The sequence below is a fragment of the Chiloscyllium plagiosum genome, unplaced genomic scaffold, assembly GCF_037043375.1.
Source record: "Chiloscyllium plagiosum isolate Xiang-an unplaced genomic scaffold, Cpla_swu_hap1 HiC_scaffold_39, whole genome shotgun sequence".
Classification (NCBI taxonomy): domain Eukaryota; kingdom Metazoa; phylum Chordata; class Chondrichthyes; order Orectolobiformes; family Hemiscylliidae; genus Chiloscyllium; species Chiloscyllium plagiosum.
In genome coordinates this window covers 4,975,354-5,000,999 of record NW_028270177.1, presented here as the reverse complement: position 1 = coordinate 5,000,999, position 25,646 = coordinate 4,975,354, and the positions used below count along the sequence as shown (strand labels likewise).

The window sequence follows — 25,646 nt, the reverse complement described above, 5'->3', positions numbered from 1 at the left end:
AAGAAACATACAAATGTAGCCTGGAGTCAATTCAGTCTTGCTGGAGAGTTATAAATTACTTAGGGGAGGTGATATTGGTGGTATTATCACTGGACTGTTAATCCAGAGATCCAGGTCATGTTCTGATGAACTGGGATCAAACCTGCCACAGCAGAAGTTGGAATTTGAATTCAATAAAAATCTGGAATTAAGAATCTACTGTTGACAATGAAACCAAGATGGGATTGTTGGAAAAACCCATCTTGTTCACCAATATCCTTAGGTAAGGATAATATTATCCCTGCTGAAAATGTGTTGCTGGAAAAGCGCAGCAGGTCAGGCAGCATCCAGGGAACAGGAGAATCGACGTTTCGGGCATAAGCCCTTCTTCAGGAAGGGCTTATGCCCGTTCCTGAAGAAGGGCTTATGCCCGAAACGTCGATTCTCCTGTTCCCTGGTTGCTGCCTGACCTGCTGCGCTTTTCCAGCAACACATTTTCAGCTCTGATCTCCAGCATCTGCAGACCTCACTTTCTCCTCTAATATTATCCTTGCCTGGTCTGGACTACATGTGACTCCAGACCCATAATAATGTGGTTGACTCTTAGCTTCTCTCTAGAATGGACAATAAATGTAGAATGGTCAATAAATGTTGGTCCAACCAGCGATGTCCCCATCCTGTGAATGAATAAAAAAAGACTTATTCTGTTTGTCTGCAATGTAGAATCACATTGTAGAAATGTGTAGAACACGTTTCCCCCCAAAATGCATTGAGCCTGAGGTCAATTGAAAATTTAAAACTAAGATGTTCGGATTTTCATTAAGCATGAAAGGAAGGTGAGTATTTTAAGAGACAGTCAGTCATGAATGAGATAACAGACTGAAGAGGCTGAATGGCTTCTTCCTGTTTCCATGTTCTTACACTCTTAGGAAAATCAATGTCATCAAGCCATTCTTACATAAGCAAAATGAAATGCTGCAACCTCAAGAGCATGGAATAATCTTTGTACTGACAAGTTCTCATATGTAAGATTATGATTCTTATAAACTTCTAACTAGCTTGCTTAACATAGCAATCTGGGCTCTTTACATCCAATTAATTATTCAACTAACAACTCAATTTAAAGAAAGAGGCGGAGGTGCATATCAAAAAATGTCTAATTCCTAGGAAGAGGTGAAGTCTTGTTAAAATCTCCACAGCAGATCCAACATAACGCTCAGACAGAGCACTGAAAGCAAAATGGCAACATTGTAACCAGGCTCTTGGTCTTCAATGATTTTCAAGTGTTTTCTCCGTCAGGAATGGAGGTTACAAGGGCACAACACAGGGGCAGAATTACAGTCTGGTATTTGCAGTGTTCCAGGACTACGTCAGGCTTGAAAGTTAGGTATTGTCAGTTCTGTGATGGGGTTGTAGGGGAGAGGGAAGGTGGTCAGGGAGGGCTAGCAGAGAAAGATGTACATTTACATAAAATCTTTACAATCACCAGACATCCCCAAGTGAATTTATGATCAAATAAGTACCTTTGAATTTTTAGATTAGATTACATTACAGTGTGGAAACAGGCCCTTCGGCCCAACAAGTCCACACCGACCCGCCGAAGCGCAACCCACCCATACCCCTACATTTATCCCTTACCTAACACTAGGGGAAATTTAGCATGGCCAATTCACCTGACCTGCACATCTTTGGACTGCGGGAGCACCCGGAGGAAACCCACGCAGACACGGGGAGAATGTGCAAACTCCACACAGTCAGTCGCCTGAGGCAGGAATTGAACCCGGGTCTCTGGCGCTGTGAGGCAGCAGTGCTAACCACTGTGCCACCGTGCCACCCATAAAGCAAGGAGCAATCTGACAGACCCGTTTTACCACAGAATGAAAGATTTATTTCCTCAATTTATCCCAGTGCCTTACCTTTAAAAGGCTGTTTACAAACCACAACACTGCAATGGCCAGGAATCGAACCCGGATCAACTGCTTGGAAGGCAGCTATGCTCACCACTATACCACCATCACCCTAATGTTGTAATGTAGGAAACAGGGTAGACAATGCACAGTAAGATCCCACAAACAGCGATGTAATAATGACCACATAATCTGTTTTTGTGATTGGGTTGAAGGATAATTAATGTCACACCATCAACACCAGGTCCAAAAGATCCTCTGTCTCAACTAGAAGGGCAGTCCTAGCATTGTCAGGGACCCCTCACAAACAGAGCCCACAGTCAATGAGACCACAGCTCTGTTGAGATGGTTGTGTAGCTTGGATGTCAGATACCCAGCTTTCAAAGCAGCTTCACTTATCGCAGCACAAGCAGGGCAGAAATACCAGAGCAAGAGAGAAGAACGTGCTGAAAGCTAATATGAAGAAATATAATATTGACGCCAATTCCTGGGAGAATATTGCTGTAGACTGAACCAGGTGAAGGCGAAGTAGATGCCAGCATTTTGAGATGATAAAATGAAGTGAAAAAGTGAGAACAGTAAAAAGAGCAAGCCTTGACAACATCAACTAAAAATACACAGCCAGGCATCTTACGTGGCAGCATATGTCTGTTAAGCTATGGCGTCTGCAGATCCCAAACTAGTCTCAATCACAGTCACCTCAAGACTCATCAAGACAATTATCCTCACCTGCAAAGGAGAGCCAACAATGATTTCTCTGCACACAGAGGAAGATGGCCATGCTCATCATCAAAATAGTCCCATTGGATCTTTTACCTTCTTGTTCTTTCCCACAACAAATAGTTTATTCATAAAATGAGTAAAAGTACAAGACAAAATATTTTGGCTTGGACATTACAGAATTTTATTTGTCTCCAAAAAACAGGTTGGACTCCAACTACTAAAATCGAAAAAATTGCAGATGCTGTAAATCAGAAACAAAAACAGAAATTGCTGGAAAAGCTCAGCAAGTTGGCAGCATCTGTGGAGAGAGATCAATGTTATCATTTCAGGTTGAAATGTTAACTCTGCTTTCTCTCCACAGGTGCTGCTAGACTTGCTGAGCTTTTCCAATAATTTCTGTCTTTGCACTCTAACTGCTGTTATACTACAACTATAACAGTCTTTATATTTACAACACACAGTCCCTGACAAGCAGACAACCTGATAGCAGACACTTTGACATACCTTAGCATATTTTAATATTCTTGGTGTTCACATAGCACATTGTAAAGCAAACAGCAAACAGAGTTCTACGTTTCGCAGCCCCTCAGTGTACTATGGATGAAAGGTCAGAGAGAGTTACCTTTCCCCATCAGGCACCACAGCAGTTGCCCCAGTCACCAGTGCGTCCATCAAAGCACTGAGTACTTGACCTTAGAATGAGCCAGTCTGCAACACTCAGTGCATAACTAAGTCAAGCAACTCTTTGCATTGGAAAGCCATCAGTCAGCCCAAAGAGCACCTTTCACTGAGTCGATGGCCCCCCAAATGAAGTTGCTGCTTGTCTCTGTGTGTATTCCTGGGAATAGCCCGTGGAGCACAGTGCCCTGAATCTCAATGGAAGCAGCTATAACTCTGCCAGACCTTCTTCACATGTTACCTAGAGCTGGAGGGCAATCGCTTTCCCAGCACAGCTACCTTGAGGGCAATGTGTGACAGGGTGAGGGGTTCAAGACTTTGCGTGTGTCAGAGGAATCTAACAGGAAGGGCTTTTCTCATCACGAACCCCTTTTACCTCCACTTTCTTCCCCAAAACATATTTTATTCACAATGTTTGTAAACAAAAACGCCACACAAACATGTCAATTTGAACAGTACAGGATTTGTAAACAAACTCAGTATATACAATTGTAATTATCTTCATATCTGCAGCTGAGAGAGCAGGCAGGACCTCAGTTTAACACCTCAATTAAAAGATAACGTTAAAAATTACACAACACCAGGTTATCGTCCAACAGCTACTCTGAAAGCTAGTAATTCCAAATAAACCTGTTGGACTATAACCTGGTGTTGTGTGATTTTTAACTCTGTCCACCCCAGTCCAACACCAGCACCCTCCTCATCACAGCTAAAGGATAGCAGCTCCCACACTGCAGCACTCCCTCAGTGCCACACTGCAGCACTCCCTCAGTGCCACACTGCGACACTCCCTCAGTGCCACACTGCGACACTCCCTCAGTACCACACTGCAGCACTCCCTCAGTGCCACACTGCAGCACTCCCTCAGTGCCACACAGTGGCACTCCCTCAGTGCCACACTGCAGCACTCCCTTAGTGCCACACTGCAGCACTCCCTCAGTGTCATACTGCGACACTCCCTCAGTGCAACACTGCAGCACTCCCTCAGTGCCACACTGCAGCACTCAGTGCCACACTGCGACACTCCCTCAGTGCCACACTGCAGCACTCCCTCAGTGCCACACTGCAGCACTCTCTCAGTGCCACACAGAGGCACTCCCTCAGTGCCATACTGTGACATTCCCTCAGTGCCACACAGAGGCACTCCCTCAGTGCCACACTGCAACACTCAGTGCCACACTGCAGCATACCCTCAGTGCCACACTGCGGCACTCCCTCAGTGCCCCACACTGCGGCACTCCCTCAGTGCCACACAGAGGCACTCCCTCAGTGCCACACTGCAACACTCAGTGCCACACTGCGGCACACCCTCAGTGCCACACTGCGGCACTCCCTCAGTGCCCCACACAGCGACACTCCCTCAGTGCCACACAGAGGCACTCCCTCAGTGCCACACAGTGGCACTCCCTCAGTGCCACACTGCGGCACTCCCTCAGTGCCCCACACTGCGGCACTCCCTCAGTGCCACACAGAGGCACTCCCTCAGTGCCACACTGCAACACTCAGTGCCACACTGCAGCATACCCTCAGTGCCACACTGCAGCACTCCCTCAGTGCCACACTGCAGCACTCCCTCAGTGCCACACTGCAGCATTCCCTCAGTGCCACACAGAGGCACTCCCTCAGTGCCACACTGCAGCACTCCCTCAGTGCCACACTGTAGCACTCCCTCAGTGCCACACAGCAGCACTCCCTCAGTGCCACACTGCAGCACTCCCTCAGTGCCACACTGCAGCACTCCCTCAGTGCCACACAGTGGCACTCCCTCAGTGCCACACTGCAGCACTCCCTCAGTGCCACACTGCAGCACTCCCTCAGTGCCACACTGCAGCACTCCCTCAGTGCCACACAGTGGCACTCCCTCAGTGCCACACTGCAGGCTCAAGCTATATTTTGTGCCGAATAAATGTTTGTACATTTTGCTGAAAGAGGATCAGAGACATAATCTTCAACAATTCTCGAAAACTTGGCACAAAGTCAATCGGTCTTCACCACATCCCATTCCTTAAATGCCCCCCACGGGATTCCGCTCTCGCAGCGTGTGTGTGTGTGTGGGGGGGGGGGGGGTTGGGGGTGTCTATCGTTATCTGCAGTCTCTCTCTCTCTCATTCTCTGTTGTTCTGGTATTAACCGCTATGTGGCCCCAGAACACAAGCCGAAAGAGCGGATTCTGCGCTTGTCCAGACCCTCCCTCAGGACTTGGCGAAAAAACCGCACGTTTCAAACATCTTTGTAGCAGCCACGACATTAACTTTGCGTCCAATTTTATCTGATTTACGTTAAAAGCCGCGTTAAAGAGTACGGGCGTGCTTCTTTATTCCAGAGGCAGGGAGTGAGGGAATAAAGCTGGGGCTGGGATAGAGGGACTGGGGATAGAGGAATTGGGATAAGAGAGACTGGGATAAGAGGGACTGGGATAAAAGGGATTGGGATTAGAGGCACTGGGATAGAGCGACTGGGATAAAAGGGACAGGGATATGGGATTGGAAGACTTGGAATAGGATAACACGGACTGGGAGGATAGAAATGGGGATAGTGGGGACTGGGATAATGGGGGCTGGGAGAGTCGGACGTGGATAACACGGACTGGGATAGTGAAGATTGAGATAACAGGAACTGGGAGGATGGGGGTGGGGATGGGGATAGAGAGGACTGGGATAACGGGGATTGGGATAACAGGGAGTGGTGTCCTGAATTCTTGGTTCAGTTTGGGTCTTGCTTGGTTCCTGCCTGTTTACACAGAGAGAGAAAAGCCCATTTAAACATGTCTGGGAGCAAGGAGACAATTAGCACTAACACTGTGTCTGTGCTTGAGTGTCCAAGTGTGTCATAGAGTTGTACAACAAGGAAACAGACCGTTCGGTCCAACTCGTCCATACCGACCAGATATCCTAAATTAATCTAGTCCCATTTGCCAGCACTTGGCCCATATCCCTCTAAACCCTTCCTATTCATATACCCATCCAGATGCCTTTTAAATGTTGTAATTATACCAGCCTCCACCACTTCCTCTGGCAGCTCATTCCATACACGCTGTTGTCTGATATTTGAGTGTGTTTCTTTGAGTTTATCTGGGTGTCTGTGAGTGTGTCTCTGTGCTCCTATCTGAAAAAAAGTGTGTGAATTTCTCTGTGAGTGCCGGTGTGTCTGTAAATGTGTGTGTCTCTGTGACGGTTGCTAAGGCTGTGTGATTTCTCTCTCCCTGTGTCTCTGGGAGTGTTTGTGTCCCTGTGATAGAGGGAGGGAGGGATGTGTGGGCAGGAGCTGTATGCAAATAGATGGAGCTGAATCCAGCAGATGAGAGAAGCGGAGCAGCCCAGTCTGTGTGTTTGTGTGTGAGTGGGGATTGTGCAGGACCAGCGGCTCAGCCCAGACAGAGACAGAGTTCCTGGGGCAGGATTTTGCCAGCTCCCGTCCCTGCTGCGCCGTTCCAGCGGCACTGAGTTTATTTTGAGAGCCGGGACATGTTGCAGGATCCGGGCTCACAGCATCGCGGGGAACTTTTTAAACACAGACGGTCTCCAGAGCAGCGGAAAGATGCAGAGCCCGTGGAGCGGGAACGCTAGCAACTTTCTGCAGACTTTGACAACTTTGATTGTCTTTGTACTAACGGAGGGATTCACTGAGGTTCAGGGTAAGGGGCAGAAGCGGTTTAACCTCCAAGGTAAGTGCGTTCTGGGAACATAACCCCAACCCAAAACCCTAACCCCAACCTTAAACCCTAACCCCTAACCCAAACCCTAAACCCTAACCCCAACCCAAAACCCTAACCCCAACCTTAAATCCTAACCCCTAACCCAAACCCTAAACCCTAACCCCAAACTTAAACCCTAAACCCTAACCCCAATCCTGACCCCTAACCCCAACCCTAAACCCAACCTTAAACCCTAACCCCAAACTTAACCCCAACCCTAATCCTAACCCAACCCCAACCCTAAACCCTCACCACTAATCCTAACCCTAAATCATAATCCTAAACCCTAACCCCAACCCTAAACCCTCAACACTAACCTTAACCTTTAACCCTAAATCCTAACCCTAACCCCTAACTCGAGGTAAGTAAGCTCTGGGAGCCTAACCCTTAACCCTCGACCCAAACCCAGGTAAGTCTGCTCTGGGAGCTGAAACTTAACTCTAAACGCTAACCCCTAACCCTTAACCCTAATTCTAAACCCTAACCCTTAATCCTAACCTAAGGCAAGTCTGCTCTGGGAGCCTAACCCTAACTCGAACCTGAAACCTTAACCCTTAACGCTAACCCTAGCATTAAACCCTAGCCATAAATCATAACCCTAAACCCTAACTCTAACCCTAACCCTAACCCTGACACAGAGAGGCAGATGCTGTCAGTTCCTGCAGATTGGAACAGACAGGTAACAGACAGGTAACAGTGAATTAACTTTTGGGGAATAGTCAGAGGACGAGGAGTCTCCACATGTCCCCTTTCTCTATAAGTTGCATTGGGTTAGTTTATGTTAAAGGGGCGAATGGCCGCTGGTCCAAATGGTTGGGAATGATCCCTCTCTCTCTCCCAGTGTATGAGGGAGGCTGTCCCTGAGGAAGACTCCATGGGGATGGATCTGTGGAACTTGCTGCAGCGTTTGGGACATTTCTCCAAGATCTGGGGCTGTTGCACTCACTGATGGATTGGGGGTTTGGGGAGAGACTGTGGGTTTTGTGCCCCTGGAAGCTTTCTGACACCTTCCTTGTTCCCTCCGCAGAGCTGCGGGCCCTGCCTGAGCTGGAGCTGGAGCTGGTGCACCCGGTCAGAGTGGATCCCCTGGGCCGATTCCTATCTCACCAGCTCTCTCAGCGCCTGAGGAAGCGGTCCCGCCGCCAACTGGAGCCTGAACCTGAGCCTGAGGCCGTCCACTACCTCCTGTCCCTCCGGGGCCACCTGCTCCACTTCAACCTCACCATCAACCGGCCCCTGCTAGCCCCCGGATTCCTGGCCGAGCGGCGCTATGGGGGGGTGAAGGGAGCTGCCATCAGCCGGGCCCAGACCAACCGCTGCCACTTTGTGGGCACAGTCCAAGCTGGCAGTAGCGGGATGGCAGCTATCAGCACCTGCCAGGGCCTGGTAAGCACCATCTGGCAAGCGGCTACATTTCCAGCACTGCCCAGAATGGCCACCGCTTTCCTCACATCTTACTCTGTCTTGTTTGCTCTACATCAAACACAATCATTGTGGACCACAATCATAGAATCTGCACAGTGTGGAAGCAGGCTATTCAGCCCATTGCCCTCCAAAGAGCATCTCACCTAGAAAGACCCTATCCCTGTAACCCTGCATTTCCCATGGCTCACCCACCCAGCCTGCATATCCCTGGACACTATGGGCAATTTCCCATGTCTAATCCACCTTAGCCTGCAGATCTTTGGATTGTGGGAGGAAACCGGAGCACCCGGAAGAAACGGAAGACACGAGCAAACTCCACACAGACACCTGAGGCTGGAATTGAATCCAGGTCCCTGGCACTGTGTGAAGCAGCAGAGCTAACCACTGAGCCACAGTGCCACATTAATTACATCTTCTCCAGATTATGGGACCCACTGCATCCCCCTCCCCATTCAACACTGCAATGCGTTTATGAGCCCAGCAAAGACCCTGTTCCACCTCTGTTACCTCACCTGTCTCACCCCCTCTGGCAGCCCAGTTAAACATAGAATGATGGAAGAGCACAGAATGAAGCCATTGGGCCCATTGTGTCTTTACCAGTCAAAAGAAAAGCCCTAGTCTAATTTCATTTCGAGCTCTTAGTCAGTAGCCTTCAGTTCCTCAAATATATACCTAAGTCCCTTGTAAATGCAGTGAGAGGCTTCTGTCTCAATCCTTCTCTCAGACAATGAGTTCCAGATTCCATCTTCCCTCACACCACCCCTTTAATCTTTCCAATTTAAATATATGCCTCCAGTTACTGACCTCTCCACTTCTGTGAATAGATCTTTCTGATTCATTCTTGGCCATTCACAATTTTTACACCTCAATTAAATCTCTCCTGTGCTGAGGAGAGGAGAGAGTGTATGCTGAGGAAAATAACCCCAGACTGTCCAGTCTTAGCTAAATTCTCCATTTTTAGTTGTGATTTTGTCAATGTCTTCTAAATACTCTTGAGGGTGATCATTCCCTCCCTCCAATACAGTGAGCAGAATTTGTTCCATGGCATTGAGGCTCATTCCTGATGAAGGGCTTTTGCCCGAAATGTCAATTTTCCTACTTCTCGCATTCTGCCTGACCTATTGTGCATTTACAGCACTGCACTAATCTTGATTCTAATCACCAACATCTGCAGTACCCACTTTCGCCTCTTCCAAAATGTTGCTCCATGGACTGTATGCTGCACAAAGTTCCAATCACTGTTCGCTCCTCTCATTGCTGACCTCCACTATATTCCAGTTCCCCCAGAATCCCAGCTGTAAAATTCCCATCCTTGTGTTTAAATTCACTCATCATCTCATCAGTCCCTATCTCTCCCAGCCTAACAATATTAACTCCAATCTCTCAAGCTCTGGTTCCACAAGGTTCGTTATATCGGCTTTCTCTTCACCTCACCACGGATTGTTATACCTTCAGTTAATAGACACCAGAACCCGGGATTCCCTCCCTGAAACTCTCTAAGTTTCCAGCGATTACTTAAGGCTACCTCTTGAACCAAGCTTTGGTCATCTTTGCTAACTGTTCCTTTTTTGATCAGTGCCCATTTCTCCTTACTGTTCTAGGACACATTTCTAAGCTAAAGGTGTTATCAGGAAGCATGCATCACTTGCATGGGTACAATAGTGTGACCATTTGTGCTACAGGACCAGCAACCCAGAGAACAGAAGTTCAAATCCCATCATGGCAATTTAAAACTGAAAATCTGTAAAAGTCATGTCCATATTATAACAGGTTCACCACTATCCTTTAGAGACTGGAATCAGACATCCTTACCTGTCTGATATATTCTGGTAATTTCAATCCCATATTAATATCCCTCAGCTGCTCTCTGCAGTGGTTTAGCAAACCAGCTGTAGAAAGAATAATTTGATGTCCTCAACATGTGTTTAAATATTAACTGGCAGATCTCACCTCATTAGTAGCCACAAATACCCCTATTTCTCACATGCAGCAGTGTTTAATCTGCTGTTACCTTTAAAGCTATCTGCAATGGAGGAAAGTGATCTACTCCATTCTTCAATAAGATTGGCACAAATTTTCAGGGAATGTTTGGTAGATTACTGCTGTTTTTAAGTCTCTTAGAAATAAGTAAAGTTATCAATGTAGGATATAATTGGCTTTCTTTTAGTGTTTGACACTGAAATATGATTTCTGATTTGTAATAAACCGAGAAATTCATATATATGTAGATTTGCCTTTCTGCTTTTCAGTTTTTATTGTTAATCTTTTCACATGATTATTGTTTTTGAACCAAATTCAATTATTTATTGTTCCTTCGTTTATTCAAATAAGGTCAAAGCTCACAAAAACTGGTGTCTGAAATTTATCAACCAGTGGCACTACTCTTAATAAGCACCGAGATCATGAGACTGAGAGCCAATATTATAGATAGGTATCTTAACGCAGTGTCACATTGCAGATTGGATTTCCAATCCCATTTTAAGGCATTGGAACTCAGAGATACAGTGAGTTAAATACTATTTAGATAATTGCACCTACAAATAAACCTAGTCTATAGTTGTGTTATATTTCCTGTACTTATATGCTAATTTTATTACTGGCTGCAACATGATTCAACAAGTCACTTGGTTTATTTTCTGTAAAGGACCAAAGTGCTTTCTTAAAGTTGACATTTATAATCTCAGCTGCAACAAAAAATTAATTTCAAAAGCAATTTGTTTGGAATACTGCAACATTAACGTCATAGCTGAGAGAAAGAACGTGAAAAATATTGGAAAGTGGGATTAGAATGAGCAGCCAGTTTATTCAGCGAACGAAGAAATGATGGGCTGAGCGGCCTGTTTCTATTGTCTTTCTACAGTTCTGTGATGAGCAGAGGTCTGTCCTTAAATAGTAGCTTTCAATCTGGACTACAGACATAAATTCACTTGGTAGCTTATGCTAATTATAGTTGGGAAGTTGATAGAAAAATATGGAGAAAGCCCCACAGGATTTAATGAAAGAAATGGGCCTGTGATAGCAGAGGGGCTGTTACTATCAGAAAGCTGAACAAGCTTGGGCACTTATCTCCAGACAAGCGAAGGCTGAGGGGTGACCTGTTCGAGGTCTTTATGATTGCAAATGTGTTTTATCGGACAGAAATAGAGAAGATGTTGTCACTCCTGTGTGAAACCAGATTTACGGGCCATAAATATAGGATAATCTCTAAAGCATCCAACAGGGAGTTGAGCCAGAAAGTGTCTAGCGTATGGAATGTACCACCCATAGAGTTGGGTGAGACAAATGGTACTGATGCATTAAATGGGAAGCTAGATAAACACATGACAGAATGGAGGGATATGTTGTTGGCGTTATATATAGAAAGTGGGAGGAAGATTGTGTGGAATATAGACAATGGTCTGGAACTGTGTCTTGCTGTAAATAATTGAATTGAATTAGGTTTATTGTCACATGTACACATGAGGACAGTGAAAGGTTTGCAAGTTGCCACTTTCGGTGCCATTTAGCAACAAAGCAAAAAAGTAAAGAAAACAAAGTTAAAAGGTAAACAAATAGCAATATCATCTAATACTGGGTATACTGTCCAGCACTTCTCATCTCTTTTGTTTTAGTATTTAAAACCCTGTTCCGGTATTGAAATCATGGATGGTTTTGATAGAGCAAATAAAGTGAAACATTCACTGGTGCAGCAAGGTCAGTAACTTAGAATCATAGAGATGTATAGCAAGGAAACAGACCGTTCGGTCCAACCCGTCCATGCCGACCAGATATCCCAACTCAATCTAGTCCCACCTGCCACCCAGCCCATATCCCTCCAAACCCTTCCTATTCATATACTCATCCAAATGCCTTTCAAATGTTGCAATTGTACCAGCCTCCACCACTTCCTCTGGCACCTCATTCTATACACATACCACCCTCTGAGTGAAAAAGTTGCCCCTTAGGTCTCTTTTATATCTTTCCCCTCTCACCCTAAATCTATGCACTCTAGTTCTGGACCCCTCAGAGGGACATTATTTAAGGTGATTGGTAAAAAAGACAAGAGATGCCTTGAATAAATATTTTCAATATAGTAAGCTCTTGAGACTTGGAATGCATTTGTTGAAAAGCTATTAGAGCAAATTAAATGTAAATTTTAAAAGGAAATTGGATACAGATTTGAAAGGGAAATATTTACAAGGCTGTGAAGAAACATTGCATTATTTATTTGGAGAATGACTGCAGAAAGCTACAGAACAGAGGGATTTGGGAGTCCTCTTCCATGAATCACATAAAACTAGCATCCAAGTTCAATGGGTAATATGGAAGGCAAAAGGAATACTGGCGCTTATTTAAAAGGGAATGGAGTATAAATGTAGGGAGAGTTTGCTAAATTTATACAAGGTACATTTCAGCTGCAATACTCTGTAATTTTGAGAACCTTATCAATGGAAAAGTATACTGATATTGAAATCAGTCCAGAGAAAGTTCTTTAGTGTGATACTAGCTATGAAGGGACTGACTTCTGAGTAGAGGTTGAGTAGATTGGGCTTATTCTCATTGGAATATAGAAGAATGAGAGGCAATTTTATTGAAACATGCAAGATTGTTAGGGGACTTGACAGAGTGGATGCAGAAAGATTGTGGGAGAGTCTAGAATGAGAGGGCTTAACCTTGGACTGAGGGGTCACATGTTTAGGATAAAGATGGAGGAAGACGGTTGTGGTTGTTGGAAGTCACTCATTTCAGCTGCAGGACATCTCTGCAGGAGTTCCTCAGGGTCCTGTCCCAGACCCAACCATTTTCAGCTGTTTCATTCCATCATAAGGTCTGAAGTGGGGACCTTTACTGATGATTGCACAAAGTTCAGCACCATTTGGAACTCATCCAAAACTGTAGCAGTTCATGTACAAATGCAATAGCATCTGGACAATATACAGGCTTGGGCTGACAAGTGGTAACTCACAGAAATGCCAAGCATTGACCGTCTGCAATAAAATGCAATGTAACCATCACTGAATCCTCCACTATGAACATCCTGAGGGTGACCATTGACCAGAAACTCAACTGGACTCGGCACATAAACCCAGCAGTTACAACAGCAGGTCAGAGGCTCGGAATACTGTGACGAGTAACTCACCTCCTGATTCCTTAAAGCCTGTCCACTGTCTACAAGGGACAACTCAGACGTGTGATGCAATATTCCCCATTTGTCTGGTTGAATGCAGCTTTAAACAACTCTCAAGAAGCTCAACATCATCCAGGGACAAAGCAGTTGGTTTGATTGGTATCACATCCACAAACATCCAATCCCCCCACCACTGATGCTCAGTAGCAGCAGTGTGCACTATCGACAGGATACACTGCAGAAATTCATTGAAGATTCTTAGACTGCACCTTCCAAACCAACAGCAATTCTATCTGGAAGAACAAAGGGCAATAGATACGTGAGATGTCCATCACCTCCAAGTTCCCTCCAAGCTATGCATCCTGCTGACTTCACTCTCACTGAGTCAAGATCCTGGAACCTGCCCAAAGGGCATTTTGGGTCTATCCACAGCACATGGACTGCAGCGGTTCAAGAAGGCAGCTTACCCCCACCTTCTGAAGGGGCAACTAGGGACGGGCAATAAATGCTGGCCCTGTAAGTGATCACTGCGTCCCATGAACGGATAAAAAAAACTCTTCACTTGGAGAGTGAATTCTTTACAGCAAAGTATTGTTGGGCCCATTAAGTATTGCTCAAGGCTAAGATTGACAGACATTTAATCAGTAAAGGAATCAAAGGTTGTGGGGAAAAATGGAATTGAAGACCATGAGATTTGCCATGATCTCTTTGAATGGTAGAGCAGGCTTAATGGGACGAATGGCCTAATTCTGCTCCTGTGGCCTTACAAGGTAACAGGATATTAGGATTCATTGTACATCTATATTAAACAGCTGACACAGTCTTGATTGGTTCAATGGCCTCATCATCTGGTAAAACGACCAGCTGTCTCGTGGTGTCCCTGGACTTCACACTATGAACAGGAGTAACAGGAGCCCAACTTACAAAACATTATCCCACTAGGTTTTCCAGGATTTTCAAAGCTTTATTTTTTAAAATTAAGATTAATCTTCTCACTGCAGCTGTGATAAACCGCAAGAAAAGAATGATAGAGGCATCAACATTGTGCATCATCTTCATTTTTTGCACACCACTTTTATTTCTTAGTTATAAAAATGATTGGAGATGGGGGAATAACAACAGTTCATATGATGCTAACATTTGCAAATTATGTCATAAAAATTGGGCATGTCGAAGGAAAATCTATTGAATAGCTTCAGGAAGAATTGGACGACGCATTGGGAATTGCAGGGTCCTTTAGGATGAGTGAAATAGTGTAAGCTCAGTGATCTTTCTCATTCATAGCTATCGTAGCTGTGGCCTCGATGGAAAACACTCACGTGTTATTCTCGAAGTAGGAACAAATGATTGCAGATGCTGGAATCTGTACTGAAAACAACCAGTGCTGGAGATCACAGCGGGTCAGGCAGCATCCACGGAGAAAAAGCGAGCTAATGTTTCGAGTCCTAATGATTCTTCATCAGCACTGAAGGGTCATCGAGGCTTGAAATGTCAGCTTGCTGTCTCTTCATGGATGTTGCCTGACTCGCTGTGATCGCCAGCATTTGTTGTTTTCAATTTTATTCTTTTCAATTCCTGCTCTAGAGGTTTCAATTCCATTATTCTGATGGATATTCCTGTTCCAATAATGAGGGAGGGCTGGACTATTACAAGTGTTGTTCTTAGGCCTTTAACTTTTATGTATTAGATGTTAAGCCAAGGCTGTGATTTCCTTCTTTGACTCCCTGTTATTATAGTACTGCCAGTGGAAGGCTCTTGCTGTGAATAAATTGGTTGCCATGTTTTCTACATTACATTCGTATTTCCGATGTCCTTCATTGGCCTGAGATTGGACGGCCTTTCTTTCCTTAAGATCCTTTGGGAGATAATCAGCAAGTTGCTCACTCCTGACTTGTAATTCTCCCAGTCCTGTACTGAGGTTCCTGTACTCCCCCAGATCCTTTGTCCTGTAATGAGGCTCCTGCCCCCCCATCCTGTCCTGTAATGAGGTTCCTGCTCCCTCATCCTCTGTCCTGTAATGAGATTCCTGCTTCCTCATCCTCTGTCCGGTAATGAGATTCCTGCCCTCCATCCTCTGTCTTGTAATGAGGTTCCTGCACTCTCCATCCTCTGTCCTGTAATAAGGTTCCAGACCCTCCATCCTCTGTCCTGTAATGAGGCTCCTGCCCCTCCACCCACTGTCCTGTAATGAGGTTTGTATACTACCCCATCCTCTTTCCTGTAATGACATTCCTGCCCCCCCATCCTCTGTCCTGTAATGAGGTTTGTACACTCCCCCATCCTCTGTCCTGTAATGAGGTTCCTGCTCCCTCATCCTGTCCTGTAACGAGATTGCTGCACCACCCATCCTCTGTTCTATAATGAGATTCCTGCCCCTCCATCCTCTGTCCTGTAATGAGGTTCCTGCACCCCCATCCTCTGTTCTATAATGAGGTTCCTGCTCCCTCCCCATCCTCTGTCCTGTAACGAGGTTCCTGCTCCCTCCCATCCTCTGTCCTGTAATGAGGTTCCTGCACCCCCATCCTCTGTCCTGTAATGAGGTTTCTACACCCCCATCCTCTGTTCTGTAACGAGGTTCCTGCTCCCTCCCCATCCTCTGTTCTATAACGAGGTTCCTGCTCCCTCCCCAACCTCTGTCCTGTAACGAGGTTCCTGCACCCCCATCCTCTGTCCTGTAACAAGGTTCCTGCACCCCCATCATTTGTTCTGTAACAAGGTTCCTGCCCCTCCATCCTCTGTCCTGTAGTGAGGTTCCTGTTTCTAGTCCACCTCTAATGAGGAGTTACCACAGAGAGTCTTCTTCTTTCTCAATTGCTGGTGTATTTGTAAAGCTTCCAATTTTTATTTCAGGTTTGTAGTTGTGTTTAGCTTCCTTTTATGTGTTTCTGTTGGAAACAGATGTTGGTTTCTGCACTGGACCAATAAAGTTTAGTGAAGATTATATTGCTTGGCATTACAATAACGTGCACAGTGTGCAGTTCTGAACTCAATCAAGGCTGAATCCTCTCCAGGCTTCAGTCACTGATCCAATTATGGCTTCAACAGAAATCTTGGAACATTGTTGAACTGGCTCCAACTCAGTAAAATGTGTCTCTCGAGCCAATAAAGCTTGCGTTGTTTTTCGAGTAGAAGTCAGGATGACACCTAGCCCACTTCCTGTGAGTCTAACAAACTGTGATTGGATGTGACTCGATGTGCAAGAAAATCATTTAAAGTGACACTGACCATTAAGCCATTTTCTGGGCCAAAAAGAGAGAAAAAACATGTGTTGGTTTTGGGTTTTCTGCAGCCTTGACATGCCTCAAAGTGTTTTATTAAAAGTTATGTACTTTTTGAAGTGTACCCATTTCTTTACCAAGGGAATGGCAGGAGTCATTTTGTGCACAGAAAGTTCCCACAAAAACAGTATGGAGACAATGATCAGATGATCCTGTGATGATGGTTGAGACAGCAAAGTTTAGATGACCTTATATTTACTGAAAATGTGAAGCAGGAGGCTGATCCATAGTCTTTGACGAGACATGTCTGAAAGTAATGAAGGCATGCTTGAAGACTTAACATAGAATGGTCAATGAACAGAGTAAGACCTTAATTTGTAATAAAAACTGAAAACTCTGGAAATAATCAGCGGATTAAACATCCTCAGCAGTTTGCTTTTGATCTTTATTTATAAACTTGGCTTTACATTATCATTTCCCTTTAGAGAAGTGAAGTTGAGAGAAGATTAGGTAGCAGTGTTTGAAATCAAGAGCAGCCGAGATAGAGTAGGTAAAGAAACATTGTTGCCGTTGGCGGTAGCATCAAGAGCCAGAGGACACCAATTTAAGGCAAAAGAAACAACAGTGAAATTTCGAAGGACATTTCCATGCAGCAAGGGGTTCAGGTCTAGAACACAGTGTCTCATTATTACAATGTCACCTTTTGAGCTGGAGGAGATTACAGAGATAGGCAGGGGCAGAGCCATGGAATGATATGGAAAAAAAAGATGAAAGTTTTAAACTTGAGGCACTGTCGGCCTGTCGCCAATATGAGTCATCAAGCATAGGATGGGCTGGTGGATGGATAAATTGATGTGAATCTCAAAAGTAACAGATCAACCAATAAAACCTGCCATGTCTGTCCCTAAAGTCTCCTGGTGTCCCTCACCCATCATTTATTCCTCAATCACAGCCAAAAGAAGATTAAATGCTTGTTGCTTTATGGGATGCTTCTGTGTATATTATTTACATCATATCAGCATGTGCACTTTATTCCAGTCCTCTGACAAGATGCCTCATAACGGAGAAAAAAATTAACTGAATCTCTTGATTTGCTCTTTCAGAAAGGTGTATTCCGATTGTCAGATGAAGATTACTTCATCGAACCTTTGGAGGGATATTCCTGGGATGAAGATAGAGCACAGCCTCATGTTGTTTACAAACGGCACGCTCCAGAAACAAAAGGGTTGGAGCCTCACTGGTTGGATGAATTGATGGAAAGGCCGATTAACAAGGGTCCTGAAGAAAATAGAGTGTGTGGTGTGTCAGGTAAGTTCAACAATAGATTTCTGCAGTGCAAAGAGTTCCTCAAGTCTCTGTTAACCGTGAGAGACAGGTATCCAGTGTGAAGGTCAGATGTTGGAAATGTCGCTGTTGTTTGTTTCTATTGGGTACTCTTTGAGAAGTTGCAGCTGACAGCAATACAGACTTTCCTGCTCTCAACTGCACTCTTGAACATAAACCATTAAGTTTCTAAGAATGAGGGTCCATCTTTTTATAATGTGCTCAATTTCCAAACCCCTTAAATCTAAACACTGTCCTGACTTGGAAATATATCACTATTACTTCACTGTCACTGGGTCAAAAACCTGGAATTCCCTCCCAAGGATCAAAAGCACATAGTCTGCAACAGTTCAAGAAGGCAGCTTACTAGCACCTCCTACAGGGCAACTAGGGATGGTCAATAAATACTGGCCCCTCAAGTGAACAAGTGAGAAAAGACTGATTGCCTCAACCAGCCAGTAACTACATTATTGTTGTATAATGTGACTACCAGGATAACAGAAGGCAAATTCGATCAGAATTAGGACGCTGATCTTTTTATTTCCAGCAATTCTTATTTTTTAAATGCATTCAAGAGATTTGTTTGTCCTTCTGAGCCAGATTACCTCTTGCCCGTCCCCAGTTGCCCTTGAGAAGGTGTTGGTAAGCTGCCTTCTTGAACAATTATAATCCATGTCATGTATGTATGCCCACAATGCTTCTAGAGTGGGAATGCCATAATTTTGGCATTAGCACAGTCTACTACTTGAGGCAATGTATTTGTTTATTCTGAATTTCACAGCAATAAAGCTCCAGTTACAAACCTGCTCCCTTCTACCCACTCCACACAGCTGTCTCCCACTAACACTTACCTCCAATCCTCCACCTCCCACCCAATCCCTCCAACCTTCTCCAACCGGCCCTCTTCCTTCCACCTTCCCCTTAAAACTCTATTTCCCCTTCCCTCAACGTGCTCCCTCAGACCCATTTGTCTCAGCCAGTCCCCCTCTCACCCTCTCACCCTCACTCTTACTCTCTGTGCCTGTTTCTTTAATTCTGTGCAACTCGTCAAGATGAGAAAATTGCATTTCCTTTGTTCACTTCTCATGTTTTATACTTCCTTACCTGCTAGCACTTGCCTGTGTTTAATCCCCTACATTCTTACTGGAGATACCAGTAAACCTAGCTCTAACATGAACTTACTTCAGAAAACTGAGCCAAACTTTAATGAGTCGGGATGCAAACCTCATTTCAACTGAATACGAATGTTATTTGTTGTTAAAGTAAGTGTACAGTCTCCTCCTCTTGTATTTGAATCATACTACCTTCTTGTAATTATGTTAGATAAACAGAGACAGGAGTAGGCCATTCAACTCCTCTATCTAATTCCATCATGTAGCAGAGAGTTGAGGACATCACAGCATTCAATCTATTCATTTACTCTGCTACTGGTCCCTACCTCACACCAAGACCAGTTCATCCATCACACCCTGAGCTTTGACCTTTCCTAGATCCTTTTCAACAGATCCTTTTCACACAGAACATCTAATTTAATTGGGACTGATCTGTACCATGACCCCAAATACCTCAGCCTATCAAAAATCAGTCAATCCCAGCTTTGAAATTTTCATAAATGTCAGCAAGTATTTTGGGAGTGAGAGCTCCAGATTTCCAGAACCCCTTGTATGAAGGTATGCTCCTCTGGTGGCCTGGACACTTTCACATTTAATACTTCCATCACTCCCCTATTGGTGGTCTGTCATTAGAGCTTTAAGCTCTGGAATTCACTTTTTTTCTCTGACTATCTACTTCTGTCTCTGGCTTTAAAATACTTATAGGCTGCATCACTGGCCAAATCTTTGCTCATCTGCCCCTGTTTTGCCTTGTCGTAGAATTCCTACAGTGTGGAAGCAGGCCATTTGACCCATTGAGTCCACACCCACTCTTCGAAGAGTATCCCATCCAATCCTCCTAGCCTGCATGTCCCTGGACGCTATGGGAAATTTCCCATGGCCAGTCCACCTAACCTGTGCATCTTTGGATTGTGGGAGAAAAACCCATGCAGACACAAGAAGAATGTGCAAACTCCACACAGACAGTCACTCGAGGCTGGAATCGTACCCAGATCCCTGGCACCGCAGGGCAGCATTGCTAACCACTGAGCCACCGTGCCACTCCAGCTTAATGTCAAAGTTTATAAAGTGTCTAAGGATGTTTTGATGCATTAAGGAGGTATATACAGGCACTTTGTTGCTATTATTGTTGAGGTTGTTGTTGAAAGAGGAGGAAAGAAAATCAGGGGTACACCAGAGGCCAGAATCAGCCATGTGCAGAGATTGCAGAGGGTTGTGAAGTTTGAAGCTAGGACGGGTGAGGCCATAGGATGATTAAATTAGACATTCTGGTGAAAAGGATCCAGGAAAGATCAAAGCTCATGGATGAACTGGTCTTGGTGTGAGGTAGGGTACTAGTAGCAGAGTAAATCAATAGATTGAATGCTGTGATGCCCTCAGTTCCCTGCTACATGACAGCATATATTCTGGATTAGGGAATACGCTTACAACTTCACTTCTTGTATTTGTGGTACATGTGCCACCTCCTCCCTCTCACTCTCATTGCAAGAGTGAACAACAAACACAAAGACGATGTAAAATCGAGAATCTGTGGCATGTGACCCAGTCAGTACTCGTCATCCTGGAGTGTACAAGAAGGAAATGACAGCTGTGTTCTGATCCCGCTGCTATCATCAAGATAGGAAAGCAAAGAAAATGTTCAAAATCATTTTATAAAGATGTTAATAAATTAAATTAAAATGATTTTTCATTAGTTTGGCACAAGGCACAGTCAATGATCAGATTGAATGCTCAACCGGCCTATCTGACCAGTCTGCCTTTAATACCTTCAAGCTCATAGATCCACCATCTGAGTTCAGAAAGAGAGAAAGAGCTGATTATCTCGCCAGCCAGCTTTTCATTGCAGAGGTTGCTGAAGGGTCATGGTGTGACTAGCTGCGGTGTGACCAGATAGTGCTATCAGCCTGAAACAGAAAATTCAAAGATGACCCTGGAGGTTTAAGTTTGAACTCCTGCCTGTCTCCCTGGATCAGTTTTGGTTGCTATCATTCAGCTGAGGTATAAACCTGAAGCTCTGGCCAATATCTCTCAGAGGGATGTCAAAGATTCACGGCCCTCAGCAGTTATCCCTTGGCCAATGCCAAGAACAGATGCTATGGTTGTCTATGTGTGGGAGCCTGCTGTGTGTGAATTAGCTGCCACATTTCCTATGTCACAGCCAATGATTACACACTTCAAATGTCAACCATTGGCTGTAAAGCCTTTGGGGTGTCTTAAGATCATGACCATAAAGATTGATGTGTTATCCCGCCACACTGACATTGTGCATGTGTAATCTCCTGGGTGAGTCAGAGAAACACAGAGCCAAAATGGGGGAAAGGAAATGCTTTGGGGAAATGGTTTCTGACCCCTCTCCTCAGGAGATTGAAATCGAGGCAATCACACAGACCAAGTGTTACCTATAAAAATACACTCACCTTCTATGTGATGCAATCTCCATTCCAGTCAGGAACTGGAGTTTAGATCCGAGGAGCAGAATGCTGCCTGACCTGCAGTGCTTTTCCAGCACCACTCTAATCTAAACTCTGGTTTCCAGCATCTGCAGTCCTCACTTTTGTCCAGTCAGGAACTGGTCAAAGTCCCTCTGGAACTGACCAATAGCACATTCCAGAGGCTGATGACTCTCTGGGGCTGCGAAGATCATGTTCTCACTTTTCCAGAGTTGAACCTCATGCTTCCTGGACCTCTTTCATCATTTACACTGTAATGATCTATCAATAGGGATGCTATCTAACACTTTAATGATTTGTAGACCATCTTTTCATTCAGTAATTTTAGCAAAACAAACGTCACTTGTAGAAATAGATCTCACCCTCCTCTGATGGAGACAAAATTGGAGATTTCAGGAGGTGGGGATTTGTTCTTTCAAACATCGCTAACTGTGCAAGAGGGAAAACAGTGCCTTTGGAAAATATTAATGATTCTCTTCAAATTAAAAAAAAACTTGCCTCAGAGAAACAACAAAGCTACAATATGTGTATCGAGTTGTAATTTACGTGTCAGCTTCTTTGCTTCTCTAGCACGTTACTCTTACAGGAGATACAAAGACAGAAGTTGGAAGGAGTTCAGCCAACTAGCAGCTGTTCCTATTTTCCATGGATAGGGCTACACCCAGAATAGATCTCCAGATATCATCTCATTTCTTAACCCTATTAATGCTGAGGCTAATCGAGTTGGAGAACACATTGTAATCAGTCACTCTCCCTAATGGGATGCACCAACAGGGTTTAGCACCAACCTTTCCCCTCTCTTTACCTCTTTTTCCACCTTTTGTGATCTGCATGGCCATTAACAAGCTTTACATGTAAATTAATCTGTTGGAAAACACAACTGATTTACTGGTGATGGTTAATAGATGAAACACAGGTAATTTGGTGATGGTGATGAGAAAAGCATTCAGTTGTGTGCAAGAGCAGTTCTGGATGTAAGAAAAGACACTGCTAATAGGTTACTTTTTGTGGCACAGTGATCATACCCTGACCAGGACACCCATGTTCAAGTGACACCTGATCCAGAAGTGTGTCATAATATCCCTGAATAGGTTGGTTAGAAAATATCTTTATTACTAACAGTAATGAACAGCTTATTTCTGTGCTGTAAACTCCATTAATCCGGATTTATAGTCAGATACTTTGAGAGACAAAGGCATTTATTTGTCTATCTATTGGTGTTTTATTTTCTTGGTGAGCAAGTGTACCCACAGTTAGTGTTGTTATTTGTATAATGGTTATATTCATTACCTCCCTGCAAATATTACTGTACCATACATGGAAAAAAATAACATTTTTGGAGAGTCTCAATTCTCCGCGACTTGCCATTATCCAGGATGGCCCCCTCCGTTACCGAGGATAATGGACTCTCTGTGTACTTAAAATAATAACAACCTGCATTTACAAAGAACCTTTAATGTAGCAAAACATCCCAAGGCACCTCACAGAAATATTATCAGAACATGAATTTGACACTGAGCCATGTAAGGCAATACTCATACAGATGGTTGAAAGTTTGGTGAAAAAGGAAAGTTTGAAGGAGTGTCTTTTAAATGAAGATCAAGGTGGAGAGGTTTATAGACAATAGGTGCAGGAGTAGGCCATTCTGCCCTTCGAGCCTGCACCACGATTCAATATGATCATGGCTGATCATCCTTAATCAGTATCCTGTTCCTGCCTTATCTCCATAACCCTTGATTTCACTATCCTTGAGAGCTCTATCCAACTCTTTCTTAAATGAATCCAGAGACTCTGGGGCAGAGCATTCCACACAGCCACCACTCTCTGGGTGAAGATGTTTCTCCTCATCTCTGTCCTAAATGGCCTACCCCTTATTTTTAAGCTGTGTCCTCTGGTGCGGCACTCACCCATCAGTGGAAACATGTTTCCTGCCTCCAGAGTGTCCAATCCTTTAATAATCTTATACGTCTCAATCAGATCCCCTCTCAGTCTTCCAAACTCAAGAGTATACAAGCCTAATAGCTCCAGTCTTTCAGCGTAAGGTACTCCCGCCATTCCAGGAATTGACCTCGTGAACCTACGCTGCACTCCCTCAATAGCCAGAATGTCTTTCCTCAAATTTGGAGACCAGAACTGCACACAATACACCAGGTGTGGTCTCACCAGGGCCCTGTACAGCGGCAGAAGCACCTCTTTGCTTCTATACTCAATCCCTCTGTTATGAAGGCCAGCATGCTATTAGCCTTCTTCACTACCTGCTGTACCTGCATGCTTACCTTCATTGACTGGTGTACAAGAACACCCAGATCTCTCTGTACTGCCCCTTTACCTAAATTGATTCCATGTCGGTAGTAATCTGCCTTCCTGTTCTTGCCACCAAAGTGGATAACCATACATTTATCCACATTAAACTGCATCTGCCATGCATCTGCCCACTCACCTAACCTGTCCAGGTCATCCTGTATTCTCCTAACATCCTCCTCACATTTCACCCTGCCACCCAGCTTAGTATCATCAGCAAATTTGCTAATGTTATTACTAATACCATCTTCTATATCATTAATATAGAGGGACTTCTATAACTTCGGGCTGGTTGTGAAGTGATTAACATTCGGCCTCTGCAAGAGGCCAGAGTTGGAAAGACTTTGGGAGGGTTAAAAGAACTGGAGGAAGGGATGGTGAGGAGAGGGGCCACAAAAGGGAATTGAAAGCAAAAAAAAGTAAAGATGTTGCTGGATTGGAACTGATGCTAATTCAGTAACTACAGGGGTGATGGGTGAAAGGGAATCTTTGTGCCTTGTGGACTCACTGGACTAGTGATGAAGAGGGTCAGGTGAATGTATTGGGGCCACGTGTTCACATCTCAGTGTAGTTATTAAATCTGGAGTTGAAAGCTATATTATAAATCAAAAAAAAAATTAATTATTGTTCAAAAACCCATATAGTTCATGCATACCCTTACCTGGTCTGGCCTACACGTGACAACCATCTGATGAAGGAGCAGCACTTCCAATTATACCGGTTGGACTATAACCTGGTATTGTGTGATTTTTAACTTTGTACAGCCCAGTCCAACACCAGCATCTCCAAATCAGACCTCAGCAATATTGTTGACTTGCTTAACTGCCCTCTGAAATGGCTGAGCAAGCAAGTTCAAGGGCAATTAGGAATGGCAGCAAATGCTGCCCCTCAATGGAATAGCTGAGTCTCCAGCTTTGACAGAAGCAAATATGTGCACAAGTGCCAATCGGACTGAGCACGCTCTGTGTCTGAATAAAATATGTTCTTCCTGTCAGCTGTTTACAATACACACAGGGATGCAACCACACCGAGTTTCTATTGTAATGCGGAATGTCATCTTCCTGCTGTGGGATGTGGCTAAATTCCCAGGAGGAAATCTCTGAAAGGTAGAGAAACCACTTGAGAAAATGACTGAGACTATCTGTGAGTTTACTGACCAATGATCAACATGAAAAAAATCGTATCTCAGAAATATTTGGCTCATTTCATTGTCCAAATATCATCTGGCATAAGATTTAACACAAAAACAGAACTTGCATTTATATATCACCTTTTCCGTCCTCAGAATATTACAAAGTACTTTATAGCCAATTAGATTTCTTTGAAATGTGGAGAATGCTGTGATGTAATAAACAACAATTTAAGCATAGCAAGTTCCTATACCAGCAACTTGATAATGATCAGATAATCTTTTTGTTAAGTGATGTCGATTGAGGATTAAATATTGGCTGGAGACCAAGGTAAAATTTATTGCTCCCTGAATACTGTATGTGCCATGGCAACTTCTAGATTCACCCGAGAGAGCAGAGGGGGCCTCCGTTTAATACCTGACGGGACTAGTCAGTGCAAGTGTGGCGTTAATTTTGATTCTTGTAATTGTTGTAGCCACTTCTATTTATGAAGCTTGTTTGTGAATGACCAAAAGTAAGAACTGAAGGAACTGTTTAATCTTTTGTGCCTGTAAGGGTCAGAATACTTTACAAAGGTTCCCAATCCTCCAGAATGGAGT

General features: G+C 44.2%; 1 protein-coding gene across 1 annotated transcript in view; it reads left to right on the top strand.

The window, feature by feature from the left end:
* The first annotated feature begins 6,410 nt into the window (after positions 1–6,410).
* Positions 6,411–25,646, top strand: part of adamts7 (ADAM metallopeptidase with thrombospondin type 1 motif 7) — a 199,327-nt gene continuing 180,091 nt past the window's right edge. The window contains exons 1-3 of the mRNA XM_043677125.2: positions 6,411–6,951; positions 8,009–8,367; positions 17,835–18,039. Coding sequence (XP_043533060.2) covers positions 6,825–6,951; positions 8,009–8,367; positions 17,835–18,039 — 691 coding nt within the window. The 5' untranslated portion in view covers positions 6,411–6,824. The remainder of the gene's footprint in view (positions 6,952–8,008; positions 8,368–17,834; positions 18,040–25,646) is intronic.